This window comes from Saccopteryx bilineata, chromosome 3, assembly GCF_036850765.1.
Source record: "Saccopteryx bilineata isolate mSacBil1 chromosome 3, mSacBil1_pri_phased_curated, whole genome shotgun sequence".
Lineage (NCBI taxonomy): Eukaryota > Metazoa > Chordata > Mammalia > Chiroptera > Emballonuridae > Saccopteryx > Saccopteryx bilineata.
This window is the reverse complement of record NC_089492.1, coordinates 107,064,476-107,083,224: the sequence shown is the minus strand read 5'-3', so window position 1 is coordinate 107,083,224 and position 18,749 is coordinate 107,064,476. Positions and strand designations below refer to the sequence as shown.

General features: G+C 35.1%; 1 protein-coding gene across 18 annotated transcripts in view; it reads left to right on the top strand.

Moving 5' to 3' along the window:
- The window catches only part of NRXN1 (neurexin 1), a 1,279,091-nt gene that overhangs the window by 560,954 nt on the left and 699,388 nt on the right, over positions 1 to 18,749 (top strand). For 12 of the 18 annotated variants that reach the window (XM_066267104.1, XM_066267097.1, XM_066267102.1 and 9 more), the window contains 2 exons: positions 5,202 to 5,405; positions 7,946 to 7,972. In XM_066267104.1, the coding sequence (XP_066123201.1) occupies positions 5,202 to 5,405; positions 7,946 to 7,972 (231 nt within the window). The remainder of the gene's footprint in view (positions 1 to 5,201; positions 5,406 to 7,945; positions 7,973 to 18,749) is intronic. The other 6 variants (XM_066267113.1, XM_066267112.1, XM_066267110.1 and 3 more) reach the window with 1 other exon arrangement.

Sequence of the window (18,749 nt, the reverse complement as noted above, 5' to 3'; positions counted from 1 at the left end):
AAATTTCTACAGATTTTCTTGTCTCCGGGTTGGTTGTGTGTTGAGGAAGAAATGATCATTTTTGTGTGGTTTTTGTTTCTGGGTTACACAGAGTATTGTGAGTAGTCTTTGCTTTTCACAATTAATTTTCTTGCTCAAGTTATGGCATCTCTTGAGAACAGGGTAATGTGGGATGCCTGTCATGCTCAATACCACCACATTTGGCTTCTGTCCAGTTCCCTGCTATGCCCTAGTTCAGTCAACACAAGATCATGCCCAACCCTCGGGATTTCCAATTCAAAAGAAAGAGATTTTACTATAGGTACGCTCTAATCACAAAAAATTATTGGCCACGTAAGAGTTGACTGACAATTCTTAAAGTTAAAAAGAAATAAAGGCACTTAAACAATTTTTATTTTATTATTATTGAACAGTAATTGATAATTTATAAAGATAATAATTCAAAGTAATTACAAGGCATGTTCAAGTCCATGGACAGTGCAGCATGGGGAATGAAGTTGCAGTCTCATTGTAGGAAATCTTCATTCTACATTAAGTAAGCAGAGGAGCTTCTAAGAAAGAACAGAGTATTTGCAGGTGTAAGAGAATAGTATTTTGCATTATGTATATTAATCCCATAAGGAGGAGTAATATATAAATAGTGTTCATCTGAATATAAATTAAATGCAGCACCTTCCTTCTGCTTTGTTTTTAATAGAACCAGGAATTTGTAAGGACTTGCTTGTATAGAAATTTTTCTTGGTGATATGTATATGGGATAATCAGAGGTCTACTTTATGCTTATTTGTTAAAACTCTAACAGATGGAAGGACAGATGTCAGAGCAATATAATTTGGCTCCCTGTCTGATTTTCATCGTTGATCACAATATGTGACTCCCTTTCGGCAAAACTGAGCGCAGGTGTACACTTTAGACTGCAAGAAGGAATAACACAGAGGAGCAAATTTATCAAACTTAACGACAAGGGAGAAAGAGATATCAGAGACAAAGTTGAAACATTTTCTCCCCTACTGGGAAGTACTGCATTGGAATTTGCCTTTTAAAGGACTTTGTGTTCTAAGTAATAAATAATTTTACTGATGTTAAAAGATGCTGCCAAATAGCATAACCTTCAAATGTCAGAATATTGTTTACCATTTATTTGGCAACTCTAGGCAGCAACCTTGTGCATTCTCCACTTCTCGTCTAATTAAAAATTAACTCTAATTATGAGGAATCATTTAGGCATTCGTTTGTTGTTTATCAACAAGTTATTTTCACATTAAATATTGTTTAAAATGGCACTCCGGGGCTCTCAAGTTTTATTACTTTACTATGTTATTTCATTACTACAGCTTTTTCAAAAATGTTAAAAGGTCTATGATCCTAATTACTTTTCTACTATGTATTGTATTTTGTATTATATAAATATTTATGATCCATTGTCAGACCTCTAGATTTCTAAAAGCATGATCCTCCTACTTAGCTTTTAATCAAATTAAGCTACAATTTATAGAAGACTATGAGATCATTTAAAATATATAATTATTGAATAATAGAGGCTGGGTTTACAAGCTAAATAAAATAAAATATTTTAGTGCTTTTATTTGTATACCATAGTAACTGAAAAATTGATAATGAGTTTTAAACTATTATTAACATATTGTTTTACAGATATCAGTGATTGCCTGTGGTCCAGGATAAGAAATAATAAATGTCAGATTTCTTTTCTTTTTTTTAGCAAGAGAGAGAAGGAGAAAGATGAACAAACAGGGACAGAAAAACAGGAAGGGAGAGAGATGAGAAGCATCAACACAGTTTGCAGCACTGTAGTTGTTCATTGATTGCTTTCTCATATGTATCTTGACTGGGGTCAGGGGGGGGGTTCCAGCCAAGCCAGTGCCCCTTGCTCAAACCACTGACCTTGGGCTTGAAGCCAGCAATCTTTGGGCTCAAGCCAGCGACCATGGGGTCATGTCTATGATCCCACGCTCAAGCTGGTGAACCCGCGCTCAAGCTTGTGACCTTGGGGTTTCGAATCTGGGTCCTCAGCCTCCCAGGCCAATGCTCTATTCATTGCACCACTGCCTGGTCAGGCAATGTCAAATTGCTTTAAAGATTATGCTAGAAGACTGACCAGGCGGTGGTGCAGTGGATAGAGCGTCGGACTGGGATGCGGAAGACCCAGTTTCGAGACCCCGAGGTCACCAGCTTCAGCGCGGGCTCATCTGGTTTGAGCAAAAAGCCCACCAGCATGAACCCAAAGTCGCTGGCTCCAGCAAGGGGTTACTCAGTCTGCTGAAGGCCCGCGGTTAAGGCACATATGAGAAAGCAATCAATGAACAACTAAGGTGTTGCAACACGCAATGAAAAACTAATGATTGATGCTTCTCATCTCTCTCCGTTCCTGTCTGTCTATCCTTGTCTATCCCTCTCTCTGACTCACTCTCTGTCTCTGTAAAAAATAAAAAAAGATATAAAAAAAAGAATAAGTCTTAGACGGATGTAACAGAGGGAATCTGGTCATTTAAAAAAAAAGATTATGCTAGAAATACTTTTTTTCTATTTTTTAAAAGTTCATTGCAACTTTGCAATCATGTTTTAATTATTTTTTTAGAAACCTCTACTATCTTTTCTGCATCAAACTCTATCTTTTTGTAATATTGCATTCATTTGAGAAGCTTCTTATCTAATTGAAAAAATATGTGGTATAATGCTATTATACATATTTTTAAAGGGTTGTTTTATTTTTTCAGTGTTTAGGTCAGTGCCTAGCCATGGGTTCTCTATTTTCGTAAACAGATCTCTTTTCTAATCAATCTTTTGCAGCACAATTATGAACTGCAAAGTAGACTTTAGTAAATATTTTGTTTATAGTCATAATGAAACTTAGATTCCTCTTGTATTAGGTAGAATAAATACTTGATTTCTTTATTGAGCACATGTATAAGCTTGATAATGAAACTGAAGGAAGTTCTTTCATATATCTTCAGTATTGAGTGCAATCATTAATTCAATAAATGTTTGTTGAGACTCTGCTGTGTGCCTGGCACTTTGAGGCCTCTCAGCTGTTGATAGAATAATGAATGGGAGATTCCAACCTCTGCCCTCACAGCACTTTGCCACAGATATTAAGGAGCAAAGATAGAGGATGCTATACAGACAAACAGTAAACGATAATTTTAAAAATTAAATGATAAATAGGTATAGAATAACTGGAGGGGTGTTTAAAGGAGTGCTTGCAGCATACCTCTCTGAAATAACATTTGACTAGAGACCTGAATGCTGGAGAAACCCGCCACATAAAGATCTGGGGTGAAACCTTCTAAGACAGAGTGCAAAACCTTGAGAGATGAAGTCAGTGTGGCTAGAGTTTACTACACAAGAGGGAGGATAGGATATAAAAATCTGAGGCCAGAGGGACAGACTGGGGCCAGATCACACAAAACAGTTAAAAATAGGGGTACAGATTTTACTCTAGTGGTCGTGGGAGACTATTGGCAGGGATTGGGGAAAACTGAGGGATTGTTTAAGCAATAAAGTGATAGAATATGATTTACTTCTTTAAAAAGTAAATCTTAGCCTGGCTGCTGCATGTAGGGAGAAAGAGTAGCAGTAGGGAGACTGTTGAGGGAGCTGCTATAGTGACCAAGAGAGACTGGAGCAGAGTCCGAGGTACTTCAGGGGTAAGGGGAAGAAGCAATCGATTGAGGAAATGGATTAGAATTGGTATCTTCAAGAATTTCAGACTTGCAACTAGATTGGACCTGGCAGAGAGGGCAAGGAAAAAATATCAGAAAGGTGAAGGTCTGAGCAAGGAGGTTATACCATTTACTGAAAGGGAGAACATTAGAGAAGGAACCTAATGAATTTGTTCATTTGACAGGGGGAGAATGAATGAAAGGTTTAGTAACATACCTATCATATTCAATTTGAAGATGTTCAATAGGCAATGGATGAATGATGGGTGATGCAGCTCCCAAGAGAAGTCAAGGCTGTTTATAAACATTAGGGGCATGGGTACGGGAGCTGAGAGAGGTCCTTCGAGTCAGGAGGTAGACAGAAAAGTGGAGAGTGGCAGGCAGAGAGCCTGAAGCCCCAAGGGCTTCTCAGTTGGGGGCATGCATTCAGTCTCATGATGACAACCAATAATTACAGTATGTTAGAAGGAATACTTGACCTCGCTGATGTTTTAAAAATAAACATGCAAAACCACAACTCCAGAAATACCATCTTAATAATAAACACAGTTGCATTAGTAAAGTTAACTGCTGTGTCATGTCAATCGGCAAGATAATGAGAATTTCCTAGTTTATTTTAAGTCCAGGTAGTTTTTCTCTTGTTAAGCGGTATGCTGAGTTATTAGAACCCATGGGAAAGCAGCGTGACTCATACTTGCTTCGCAGTGTTCTACCACCATATGGTGTTTAGCATTCAGGAGCGCTGATGATTTCTTAAAGCAGTCAGTTTCTGATCAACAAGTTTTGCTATTTACTTTTTAATGTGTTTGGTGCTATATTAAGCAACTGCCCTATTAAAGCAATCCACTTTAGTTGAGTAGCACACACCCACACAAACTCTTCAATACTTCTGCCATCCTTACACCACAGTATTACCCAGGTGCATAGCAATTGACATTTTGGTGATAGCTTAATGTTTTTAGGATATCACGATTATAGTTTTAAGTTCTAATCATGGGCTTTTAAGATGAGCAAAGGCCTTAAAGATCCTCTTGTAGAAGATGAGATCCTCTAGGAGCCAAGGCTAACTTTACAGAGCTAGGAAGTGGCCTAGCCATATATCAACATGCATTAATAGTTGCTAGTGCCTCAAACCAAGCTTGCACTGTGGCTACAGAAAAGAACCAATCTGCTCTTGAGAAGAGAGACATATACCCAAACATTTAAAATCTAACATACTTAATGCTATAGGTAGAAAAAGCTATGACAATCAACAGGGAAGTGCAGCCATAGCTTCTTTTAGACTTTAACAGATAACTTCAGATAAGAGGTTCTTTCTACCGTGATACCTCCTTCCAGCTGAAATAAAACAAAAAGAACAAAACAAAAAATAAACCCTGCTCATTTCTAAAGAAGACAAGCTAAGTTTGTAGTCTTGAATTCTGTCTGGAAGACTTTAATATAATAGGTCATGCTTTTCCTTTTGAAAGTATAAATGCACTAAACTGACCAAGAATTTTTATATTTATTGCTCATCTATAGAGGCGACGGTTTTGAGCTATGATGGGAGTATGTTTATGAAAATCCAGCTTCCCGTGGTGATGCACACAGAGGCCGAGGATGTGTCCTTGCGGTTTCGGTCCCAGCGTGCATACGGCATCCTCATGGCAACCACCTCGAGAGACTCTGCGGACACCCTCCGCCTGGAGCTGGACGCAGGGCGTGTGAAACTGACGGTCAATCTAGGTAACAACTCACCTTCCCCCATTGAACTAACACTTTTCACTTTTTTGTTCAGTTCTGCCTGCAAACATTTATCAAGTAGCCTGTTTGCCATGGAAAGTTAAAACACTTAATGGTCTCATTTCAATCATTTAAATTAATTTAGGTTTTGGGGCATCGTTTTATTGTGTTTTTGTTGTTGTTGTTTGTTTAACATAATTTATTGTTTTGTGATTTCTACCACGGAGGGTTCTTAAAAGGGAAGCCATATATATCAATGAGGCTAATTGAGAATATAAAATATTAGGCTTGAAGATGCCTCAGACCAAATTTCCTTTTGTCATATTTACTGACATTCTGATTGGCTATAGAAGATATCCTTTCAGACACATTCACCGAGATAGCATATGTACCAAATACCGAGTTTCTACTTTGTGATCTCTGTCAACAGTGCTTTTGTCTCTGTTCCTTGGGCTTCTCCTTTTAATAGTTGCCTTTGTGGTACCCCATCTTTTCTGTTCAGAAATACTGTGTGGTGCTATTTTGCTATCAAACAGCAATCCACAACCCTTCAATGCCCAAAGTCTGCGGCCCTCAGCAAACAGCCATGGGAACACTAAAAACACAGGCTCTTCCACAGAAAAATAATGCTTTCCTGCTTAATCATAGAATTAAGAAAAAGTTGCTACAGTAAAACCTCAACAACCTACACAAAACATGAGGTAAGGCAAGGCTGAATTAAGAAAAATGTCTCAATTAGAGAATTAACAAAAACCAAATAGTTTTGTTTTCGAATGCATTCAAAAACACAAATTAAGAGCTGGAAAAAAAAAAATCCCGTTAAGGAAAGGTCTTACTAGGCTGGTTTTAATGGGTGGATAAGAATTACCCATAATTAGCACATTATTTCAGGCAAGTTGTGCTCTCAGTGTATAGTAAAGTACTTGAAATCAGTTTTCTTCCTGAACTTTGTCCTTCACAACTTGTTTGTTTAATTTTTTTTTCAGGTGATCTGTGCTCATACTGAATAAAGAATTATAAATAATCTGCCCAATAAGATTTAATAGTATCATTAACTCCAAGAGGAGTACAAATTAATGAGGTTTTACTGTATTTCCTGAAAGTGATAAACATACACAAAAATTAACAAACAGAAAAAATGAATAAACACAGAGAGAAAAATTTGAAACTATGTAGATTTACCAGAGTAGTAAAATGTGATGAGGTAAGGCATTTATAGAAACCCCACCTACCTTTTCTAATTGTGCTGGGCAGAATAGTAGCTCATAGAATATAAAATTGTTCCATGGATAGTTTATTGCATGCAATTACACTCAATTAGTATTAGTTAAATTAACATAAGAAGGGTATACTTTAAGGATTACTGAAACAGCACTTATTTGCTGTTCTGTTCGAGTTCCCTCTAGTGACAACGATAGGTCATTACAGTCAATCAAAATAAATTGCCTAATTACAGTAAAGGGGCTGCTAGCCAACGTGGAAACACTCCTGGGAATTTTACAACAGCAAAGCATTGTGTGGAAAGAGTTGTGTAGGTGCTGGTCCTTGGCTGTTTGCAACCACTTTTCTGATGCGGTTGACGACACATGACAAACTCAGCTATATGGAAACATAATCTAGGTTTATATTTTTCATGTTCCCCAAAGGCATTAAATACTAAAAACAAAGCCAACAAATATTTATCTATACATAAAATAAATGTAAAACACCCCACATATTTCTTTAAAGAGAACCTTATAATCACAGTCGGTGTTATTCATATTATTCAGTTCTTAGAGAATATGCTTTCATATTAGAAGCAAGTATAAGAAAAGGAATATCAATAGCAGTGTTAACCATGACACGTGTTGCTTAGAGATAACACTGTTAGCTCCTATGAGAGGCATCGGCTGGTGCATTCTGAAGAATGACACTAGTTCTTAGGCACTAGATTTCTAACAGAAACATTCAGTGTTTCTTTCCCCCTCCCATTAATACAAGGCATGCAATCCAGCCAACATCGGGCTGTTACCTACTTGCTCAAGCGAAAGCAAAACAAAATATTCGGGTGAGATGAGAATAATTTCAACTTGCTCTCCATTGACCACCACAATTCTAAAGGATTCTGTTGGCCTTTGTGGGATATTAGATTTTGGAGGTCCAAGATGTCTGAGCCTAGCTGAGCTTGTACCTGTACCCCATTGTGACGGAGCACTTTTTAATTACGCTGAAAACATTGATATGTTCTTTCACAGATGGGGAGAAAGATGCAGCCAGTCTAAGTCAAGCATCTTTGACAATTAACAATTCTTTATTCCACTTAGATTTGTCACCATGTAGCTTTGTTTGAATTGGCCATTTATTTTAAACTTCCTATTGTTTCTAATGCTGAAGTTTTATAACAGTGAATCCAGGTTATAGAAATACATAAAGAATAAATGATATGAAGTGGCCATATTTGCATGTGTCTGTCCCCGGAAGGGTGGACTGTGATTTTATTGGATGTCTGCAGCTATTACCTTGAAGGATAAATTTTCATTTTTCATCTATTCTTCCCCATCTAGATTGTATCAGGATTAACTGTAATTCCAGTAAGTGCCTATTCAAAATTTTTAAAATGTTATTCCTCCATTATAATGTAAGCTAGTCAAGAAATAAAAAAAGAGAGCAAGAGAAAGGCATTTATAAAGCTCATGAATTCACTCTTGAAGTATACCAGTCCATCATCTGGGTTGTAAAAATTCATTTTAAAATCTATCCTGTTGAAGACCCAATCTCTACAGTTCCTACTACTAAGTAGCCAAAAAAGTCACCTATTTTTTAACATTACAAATGCCTCCACAAACTTTTGGATATGGCAAGTGGCAGTTGTATGTTGCCAGATCTTGGAATCCAGTAGATCTCTTCGTGACTAAATTTGGAAAAAAAATACTGTGGGTCTTATTTCCTTCACTTGCTGCTTTTATCTCTTAACTCAAAAACAGTAAAAAACAGATGTAATTCCTTCATTTTGAGAGGTAGTATTAAATTCTTCTAAATTCAACCAGCTTTACACAGAGAAGTGTGTTTTTCAAAGTTATATATGTACAGAAAATTACTTGTCCAAAGAAGGTTTTCTTGTTCATTAAGAGTATTTACACGATGAATTTTTACATCCTAATCATGTATCTGCAAAGAGAACTAAACCCCTTCGGATCTGTGATACGCATGCCAAGTGAGGAGTCGGGAAAGATGCATGGACTGAGCTCTGTTTGACTGTGGACAGGAAGCCCAGAAAGGATCTAAGGACTGTGATTTTATTTTGAGCTGTAGCCTTATCTTAAGAGTAAATTTATTTTATTTCTTTACATAAATATTTAGATTTTTCTTTTCCAGGTTTTGCTGACCACATTAAGGAATCTCCTCAAATGATAACAGAGTCTTTAGCTATTTCAATAAAATGGTTTTAACAAGCTTCTAAGCTCTCATTTTCATAATCAGTAAAAAAAAAAACACAATAATTTTTTTTTCTATATCATTGGAAAATGCTGAATATGAGTCCACTTCCCAAACCACTGGCTTTCTTTCCAAGGGGCACTCAATTTACAGAATGAGAGCTTTATCTGATAGGATATTTACTATCTCTAACACTGTGCTTCTTAAAACTCAGATTTGTCTTTACATATTTTGATATTCGTTTAAAAATGGCAAAGGGAGAGGGTCTTTTCAATCACAGTGTTAAAAAGGTACCTGTATCATGACTTAAGAAAACATTAAATTGATAAACTACCATGTAAAGTATTAAAAATAGTCTCAAACAGAATAGCTCTGGAAATAATCTGTCAAAACTCAGGCAAGTGGAATTTATCAAGTGTACACCATCTCCTCTTAAACCCTATCTCGTCATCTCTTTCACACTTTCTGAAAAGGAACACAGACTTTGCAGCTCCAATACCATAGTCCAGTGTTACTTCAGATGCAAGAAAAGTGGTAACTCAAAAAATAGTTTCCAAAGTCAAATTTGTGCCTTAATGCTGCTGTAGGTATTCTTGATTCTTCTTGAGTCTTAGAAAAGCTATGTGAGAAAAATATTTCTTCTTAGACATCTGCTTTATCCATTTTTACAATAGAACATGGATTTTTAAATTTACAAACTCTTAACTACATAACCTTCTATTATTTGATGGATATTAACCCCATGAAATGAACTCCTATGTTCTCGAGTTACATAAATGAATTTTTTGAAATATCTGTTTATCATCTAACTACTAGACACTTACCTTCATTTTGGCTTATAAGAGTCTGATATTAAGCACTGTCATATTTTCTCTGGATATTACAAAGAATATTATCTGTATGGACAAAAAATTTTGCTGGTTAGTAGGATTTCTTCTTTTTAAGGACTATAGTTTATATTTAAATTACTTGAAATTGTGAGTGTTCAGTGCACACTTTGGACAGGACTGCGATTGCCTTAACTTGAGAGCAGTCCCTGGGAAGAGCATTCAGTGACCAGGTAATGTTTTCATTTTCTTCACCTTTGTTTTACTTGGGGACTCATGGGCAGGTTTAACAGGAACCCAAAATTCTATCAAGAAATCATGTTATTACTCAACTTTGAGGAAAGGGAGGACTTTATATATCTAATAATGCAAATCTAACTTACAGTGATAACATAAGCAGAGATTTCCACTTGGAGTGCACTTCTACTGCATTAAAAGAAATGAAAATATCTGTATTGCCATAGAAATTGTAGGTTAATGAAAGCTGATTTGTTACATTTATGCCCTTTGAGTCATAAGTTTGTATGAAACTGAGATGAATGTATATGTATTAAATCACAGTTGTATACCACCACCATCTCTAAAACGTATACCATACCAAAGATATTAACTGTATTGTGAGATTAATATGAACTACATTAATTGGTGTTTTTCAAGAATATTTCGACTGGAAATATATAAATGATAACAAAAAGGTTGTCTCGCACTGAGAATTAATATCAAACTTTCAGTCATGAAGTCTTGATGAAAACCTTTCCAAATTTCTCTATGCTTACTCAGAATTGCTCTATTTCCTATAGTAGCACCATCCTTCCTCAACTCCATCCTATCCGCCAACCCGGGTTTACAGCAATTGTTACTTGATATGCAAATGCTACTGAAGAATAGGTAGCAGGTGAGGAGGGAATGGGTCTAGCTGTTTGTGTTCAGACCTGTGTGAGGATAAGGGATGGCAGTTATGTTCCTTTTTCAGCCATTCCCATGTCCGTAGTTTAGATGCAACAACAGACTTCCATGGGCAGGCTAGGGCACAGCCTTTTGTTAAGGTTCTTTGGAGAAAGGGCAGATTTGAATTCCAAAGACCATCTCTGTCAGATTCTTTGTTGCCCAGATTTCCCCCATCATAGGAAAAGCTGTCAAAAATTTTTAAATGGAGGGAGATAGCTTGTTTTCATTTAAAAATCAAAAGCTTATTTTCATGTGTGGAGAGGGTACTTTTATAAAAAGAACCAGAGCTTTGGATACTGGTCCTGTCACTGTCAAAGGCAAGCTTTGATCTTTCAGATTACAAACGGAATGTCTCTGCACACAATCTCAGGCCAGTTGCCATTCTTTGATGTCTGTTAGCTTATATCATTGCTAAAATATATTTTTTATCTGAAAATCAAAATTAGATTAAGGTTAGTGTTTGTGGGTTCATGGACTGGGAAGAGAGAAGATACTTGTATCATCTGTGGCTCTTCCTTCTCCTCTGTCGAGGATAAGAAAAAAGGGGCAGTCAGATTGCTCTTACCTCCCTATCCAACCCATTATTGAGAACAACAATCTACCATCATGAAGTAAATTTTATGGAAGTTGCTAAAAGGACCACCATCATTTAATATAAGTAATTTCTTCCTTGGACAGTGCAGGGTACTTCAATAAAAGTCAGTGGGAAAGGACTGTTAAGTGAAGCCACATTCTTTTAATGTAAAGAGGAGCAATTACTTTAATTAACAACAAAAAGACATGTAGAGTATTTTACATAAGATCATTATTATAAAAACATGTACTAACACAGACTAATCATTAACAAATTATTACCAAGAAAATTCCAAGTCAGAGTGAATAGTACTTTTATGATCAATGCATGAATTACTTTTATTCAAAGGTGAGTGTTTGATAGCCTCTTGCCTACTCCATAATGTTATTTGCCTTAAGAAGTCTTTTAAAGACTACAAAAGAAATTTTCTACTCCTCGTAACATTTTCTCAAGTGCATTATTAATAGGATATGTATTTATCATTGCTCTTATTCTGCATTCTTTCTGTCTGCAAAAGCACATAGCTCTGAGATAGTGTGAGAGACCAAGACAGTCTCAATTTGATTTCCAGAATCTCCCAACAATAAATCCAAACTTGTTTGGCTATGTGTTGATATATTTTTTTCAAAATTCTGGAAAATTTAGGGTGGTATATTGCATACTTCAATAGTTCCAATTTTTTTTCTCTCTTCTTCTAGTAACTTTTAAAATTGTTAGTGCTATAATCTTTGAAGTTTAAATACATTCAAAATTTGTAAACTAAAGTTGCTCCTAGCAACTATAGGTGAGTCCTAATTGTCATATAAATACCGTACTTTGAATATGGAGTGGATGCAAGAATTTGTTTTGTTAGCTTTTTTTTTCTATTTTAGTTTTATGTTTTCAAATCAATGACATAAATTACAGAATGTACTTATTGCCCCCAGGAAATCTCGAAGCCACCTCTGCATTCATATAAAAATGGATTTAATAAACTCATGATCTCTAATGCTTGTTTTGCTTGTTTGCATTATTTTTGGTTCCTTTTTGTGTTTACATATGTCTCTTTTTCTGCTCTTCTGCTCTTTCTGCCTACCAAGATATACTCTTCCTGCTTCTCCATTTCCAATGTTGTTTTCTTCTGTTCTCTTTTCTCTTTTCTTACAAGAATAACAAATCTCTGGAGTTGAAAAACTATATATTTGGCAGACCTTTCAATTATGTTTGGCCTCTTACAGAAAATGGTTTCTCTAGGATGCAGAGATAATAAATTGCAGATGACATTAATGTGGACAGTGTCTAGGGTTGAAGTTCAGCTTCTTTCATTTTTAGTTCTGGGTGTGTAAGTACTGGAGGGAAAAGGAAATCTAAGGCCGAGTACTTAACCCCACTTTTCACCTGGAGATAATAAAGAAACGCTCCAAGTAGTATGGTATTGGAAAATGTACTCTGATGGATGTCTGGAATACATAATATGCTCTTTGTGTTATCATTTTATTACCAGAATGAGAAAATCAACTGGATATTAGTTATCAACAACCTGTTATGTAGATAAAAATGGAAAGCAATAAAAGATTATAAGAGGTCAGCCAGTAGCACCTAGGACCTATTAGATTGCTTTGATCAGTCTGCCATTTGGCAGGCTATTTACAGAGATATGAGGACATTTCTGGGGGTTGGTTCTTGTTAACATGAAGCAAATGTTTAGTTCAGAGCCACTGCCTGGGACCTAAAGAGCAAAGAACTGCGAAAGGGAGCCTCTGCCTCTGCCCTACATAGCGATCACTTGATTTGTGGAGTTCTATCACTCACTGCCTCTCGGTGACTGGAGCAGTTTATCTGCCCAGGATATGAACTGCTTTGTTTTATTCCTTTGTTATTGTCTTTTTTTGTTTTTGTTTTAATCTGAAAGGCAGTCTAGAATGATTATTTTTAACAACATTCTAAGAGAAGTTACATATAATAGAGATGATAGATTTATGATTTAGCTATTTGTTTTTTGATAAAAAAAAAACACCAAATAGCTAAAACAGGCAAAGAAAATTGGCATATAACAAGGAATCTTTCAAAAATGTCAGAATTGGGATAAACTTTAAGGGAAGCCTATTTAGATTATCCACATTTTTAACTTATGAGAATTATAAAGAAAAGGGCAGTTTTTCCTTATACATGTAAATAACTACATAAGTTGGAAAATCATGGCTTGATGGCTTGATAAGTAGAACACTTGGGTCTATTTTAGTTAATAATTAATCTGTTAATTGCTTATATGCAAATATAAAATGCTGCAGTGTTTTAGAAGACTACATTTTTGTGCAGGTTAAGAATTTATCTTGAAATCAGGCTCAATTATTACTTTTTCACTAAAGCATTTCCTTATTGCTATTGCAAAATGCTGTGCTCACAGTAATGCCAAATTCCAGTTTAGTGTTGACCCAGTTCATCCAATTCTCTCTCATTGTAGAAAGTTGGCTTTATAACAATGGCCTAGGTAGATATTGTCAGAGAAGCCTAGAAAGTTTTAGAAGAAATATTCTCTTTCTGTGAAAAGCAACGTTTCTTTTACACAACCAAATGCTATCAAACGGAAAAGAGCACAGCCTGTTAGTTAGATCAGTTGTCCCCAACCCCTGGGCCGTGGACCGGTACCAGTCCGTGGGCCATTTGGTACCGGTTGCAGAGAAAGAATAAATAACTTACATTATTTCTGTTTTATTTATATTTAAGCCTGAACAATGTTTTATTTTTAAAAAATGACCAGATTCCCTCTGTTACATCCATCTAAGACTCACTCTTGACGCTTGTCTCAGTCACGTGATACATTTATCCATCCCACCCTAAAGGCCAGTCCGTGAAAATATTTTCTGACATTAAACCGGTTCATGGCCCCCAAAGGGTTGGGGACCATTGAGTTAGATGTTTTTGTTTGTTGTTTTATTAGAAACAGCTAGTTTCTAAACATCCACTACTTTCTTCATAGTCTTTTCTTCTTATGTCTTTATTTATTGATATTTATTGGTAGGGAGGTAGCACTGGTTAGAGTTTCTACGTTTTCCTGTCCTCTCCTTACTCCTGCGATCTCCTACTTTATGGCTGATGTCTGTTCACTGCATTTACATGTACATGTCTTTTGGTTTCTTGCTGCTCTTGTACTAACTTTTTTTTTTTTTTTTTTTTTTCTTTTCATTTTTCTGAAGCTGGAAACGGGGAGAGACAGTCAGACAGACTCCCGCATGCGCCCGACCGGGATCCACCCGGCACGCCCACCAGGGGCAACGCTCTGCCCACCAGGGGGCGATGCTCTGCCCATCCTGGGCGTCGCCATATTGCGACCAGAGCCACTCTAGCGCCTGAGGCAGAGGCCACAGAGCCATCCCCAGCGCCCGGGCCATCTCTGCTCCAATGGAGCCTTGGCTGCGGGAGGGGAAGAGAGAGACAGAGGAAAGCGCGGCGGAGGGGTGGAGAAGCAAATGGGCGCTTCTCCTGTGTGCCCTGGCCGGGAATCGAACCCGGGTCCTCCGCACGCTAGGCCGACGCTCTACCGCTGAGCCAACCGGCCAGGGCTGTACTAACTATTGACTCTATATATGTTATGTATTCAAACTCCCCTAAACAGAGAATCTAATGAATTCATTACTTATCCTTGTTCTATTGTGCAGAACCTATAAATCATGTCACCTCATAACCACTGTCCCAGTTTTAGCTTTGGGGTCTGATGACCACTAGTAACCCAAGCAGCTACAATTAGAGCAGGAGGAACATAATATCCTTCCCTTAAGGGGATGTAGGAGCAGCAGGCTTTCTACACAAGTATCTTTTCTCTAATTGTCTCAGTTAAAATATTTTTACTTTAGCTGCAAAATACTCACATAGATTACAATTTCTTTAACATATTAATGGCTAACATATGGTGTATAAGTCAAGTGGGCAAGTCTCTTTAAATGACAGGGGAAATGCAGGGGATCGCCAAAGAATTTGGAACTTGAGAGGTTCAGTGTGCTCAGAGCTCTTAGTCCATTTCTTTCACTTGTTACCAATGGTAGCAAAGAGCAAGATGGATTATGAACCTGTTTCCCTCAAAGGTAAAGTAAGAAATTCTAAGAGTATTTCAATTTCTGTGATTTTTATTGTACTTGGATTATTTGTTATTATTTATTCTTTGAATGCATTGTTTGTATTATTGTGAGAATTTTTCATCCTGCCATTACCCTCCCAGGTGATCAATCTAAATATAGACTTGAAATATTCTATGCATAGTAAGTACTATTGAAATAAATCACAGTCATTTGTCTTTTTGTATAGATGATTATTATAATGCAAATTGCTCTGGAAAAGTAGGATTTAAGGTAAAGATGATCAATTCTTTCTTATAATTTGCATATAAAGAATGTAGGTAATCCACAAAACTTACTTATTAAATTTGCAGATGCATGGAAAAATCAGTCAATTTTGGGAATCAAGAAATTTCCACTGTAAATAATTGTGTACTACTAGAAAAACTGAAGAATTCATAAATGCTTATATTTTATTAGGTGCAAAGAAGATAGTTTATGCATGTGGAAACTAAAACCCAAATAATATAGAACTAACACATTATAATGGCATAATTAAATTGCTCGTAGAGATTTTTCTTGCATTATTAAAATGTTCAGTAGAAGAAAATTAAAAATAAATTATTTAAGAAGTTGTGCAAATATTTCTTTAGCATTCACACATGTTCACCTACTAGTGTTTTGACATAGGCAGACAAAAATGGAGGTGAGACATGATAATAGTTCAATAATGTGAAAGAAACAAAAATGACAACAATAATCACATATGAGAATTCTGAAAGTGACATTGTTGATGATGAAATTCTTGAAGTGTCTTATTCATTTTATATTTTTAAGTTAAATTATTTAACTTGCACATTTATTTCAGTAGTCAACTGAGAAGTTTCACCCTGTCAAAAATAATATTTTGGTAACTGATCAATTACTTAAAATTCTTCCACTAATTAAAATTTGTTTAGCCAATAAGCAGTGAAGAAATAATTGGTATTTTCTATTTTTTGTTATCAATTATGAAATTGACAAGGAGCCACAGTAACAAAATTGTTTTTCTACAATATTTCTTTAAAATGTTTATAGAACCTAATGATGAGATTGTGGGTAAATTTTAATTTTTTTTCATCATTTCTACATTTTTAACTTTCTACAATAACTTTTCCCTGTACTTAACAATTTAAAATGAGCAATAAGAAGTGAATAAAGGTGAATGCTCGATTAAGATGTAGTTGAAACAAAACCACCATTTTATTTAGGACAATCTAGGCCTACACTACATTATCTATGTATAGTATGGTATGTACATTTTTAATGTACATTTCATACTAATTTTGACCTACACAATAGAATAAATTTGCTTTAAAACAACATTTTGTTCCTAATTACAATAATTTTTATTATTTGGAAGCTAGAAGAAACAGAAAATATACAAAAGTAGCTACCATTTCAGTCCTCAGAGAAAAAATGATTAATATCTTAAGTACTTTTATAACACACAATACCTTGCATATTGCATACTTGATGTATTACACATTGTATAATTTATTTCTTTAAAAATACAGGGTAAAGTATTTACATATTTTATAACATGTACTTTTATTTAAGCAGCATATTGTAAGCATATGTCCAGCATGTGACTATAACATGTAGTGTTCTAAAATCTAATCCATTGTTTAGCTCAGATTTTATGCGAAAATGACATAATGTAGGTCCAGGTCAGTGAGTCAGTTGAATAAAGATAAACTAAGGAGGAAGCATATGTGTACAGAAGTAAGTCTGATTCATCAGTGATCTCAGCTGTCAAATAAATGGGAACTGTTTGGAGGCATCTATAAGCAAGATATTGAGAAATAAACCAAATTGAAATACACATAAATGAGAAGATACTTCTAAGTGTATTGGTGTGAGTTATTATTGACTGTAAGTCACTAAGTGGAAGTCTAATATAGTTTTACCATAGGAGTATCAACCAGGAACAAGCACACAGGCATAACTTATTACTTCTAGTAGTTGGAAGACCAGCTCCAAGGAACCTCCAAGCACTAGCTCCTCAGATTAACCAAGTTAATTTGGCATAAGATTTAATTGCTAATTACAATTGATAATATAGCTGCAAAGCACCTTTGTAGGATAGTTCCTGGATATCAAAGCAAGCCATTCCTTTCAGAAGACTTTTATTTAAAGAAAACTTCAAATATAGAAGTCACACCAATATCTTTTCAATTACAAAATAAATAAAAAGAATCATAGCACTCAGGTTAGTGATGAACAGCCTGATGAAAACTAATGTTAGAAGAACCCAATTTAGTTAGCACTATGTAATTACAAAATTAAAATGCAAAACAAAGAAAGATTTCATTGCTTGGAAAATTTTGTATTATCATTCTAAGTTTTACATGATGGATAAATAAGTGGTCATGTATTATTTGTCCATAGCCTTCTCTGTGGCATCACTAATGAAAGGAAGGAAAAATAATCAAAACAAATGAGATGCTACAGTTCAATAATTCTAAAGACAAAATATTCCTTATCATATTCCTTAGACTGTGTTTTCTTTTCCTTTAAATTTTTATTTAGAAAATTAAATTTGTTGGGGTGACATTGATCAATAAGAATACATAGGTAAATATCTCTATAGCATTTGAGCTGTTGATTGTATTGTGTGCCCATCACCCAATGTGTTTCCTTAAAAAAATAGGTTCATAATGTTTACAACAAAAACTGAAAAATAGATTTTTAAGCAGTGAAAAAAAAAGGAACAAATAAACTTAACAAAGCCTGAAACTTAGATTTATTTTTTTCGAACATGGCTTATTTTTGGAGAAGGTTTGTACAAGAATACTCCCAAAATATCAAGGAACAGCTGAATTTTGCAAATTCAATCTTACATTTAATGGCATCTAGATGTACTTACAAATATAGGGAAAATAAAACAGGCAAAACCGTTTTTTTTTTGTTATGCAAAAATATATATCTTGGCCTTTTTATAAAAAGAAATTCTATAATTATTATAATAATGTATTCAGATGATAAATGATATATTTAATTAAATGCTCTTTGCATTTGTGGCTATAATCATAGCTTTGTTTATGCAATGTCAGATAAAATATTTGTATGTTTCCAAATGCTCAATACCTATATGCTTTACTTCCTTGTTTTAATTTTTTCCCCCATTCAGATAGTTTGGCATTGTGTATTGCATAAGATATGTTTAAATAAATGTCAACATAAATCAATATACGTTTTCCTTTTCATAATCCACTAACTTTGAATATGTTTTCAGCTTGTAATATTTTCTTAAAAGCACATTGACTGTTTAGTACTTCATTTTATACCTGTAAGCTATCCTATTATGTGATAAGCATTTCTTGGAAATGAACATATTTTTTTTCTTAAAATAAAGTCACAGTCCAAATTTTTCCTTTCATTATATTAGGTTTATTTTATTATGCTTCTTAAACTTGCCAGTCAAATTAGATTAGATTTAGAGAGAGCTATTTTAAAAGTCTTGTAGCAATATATGTATATAATTTGTGTTCATTTTTACTGTGTTATAAAT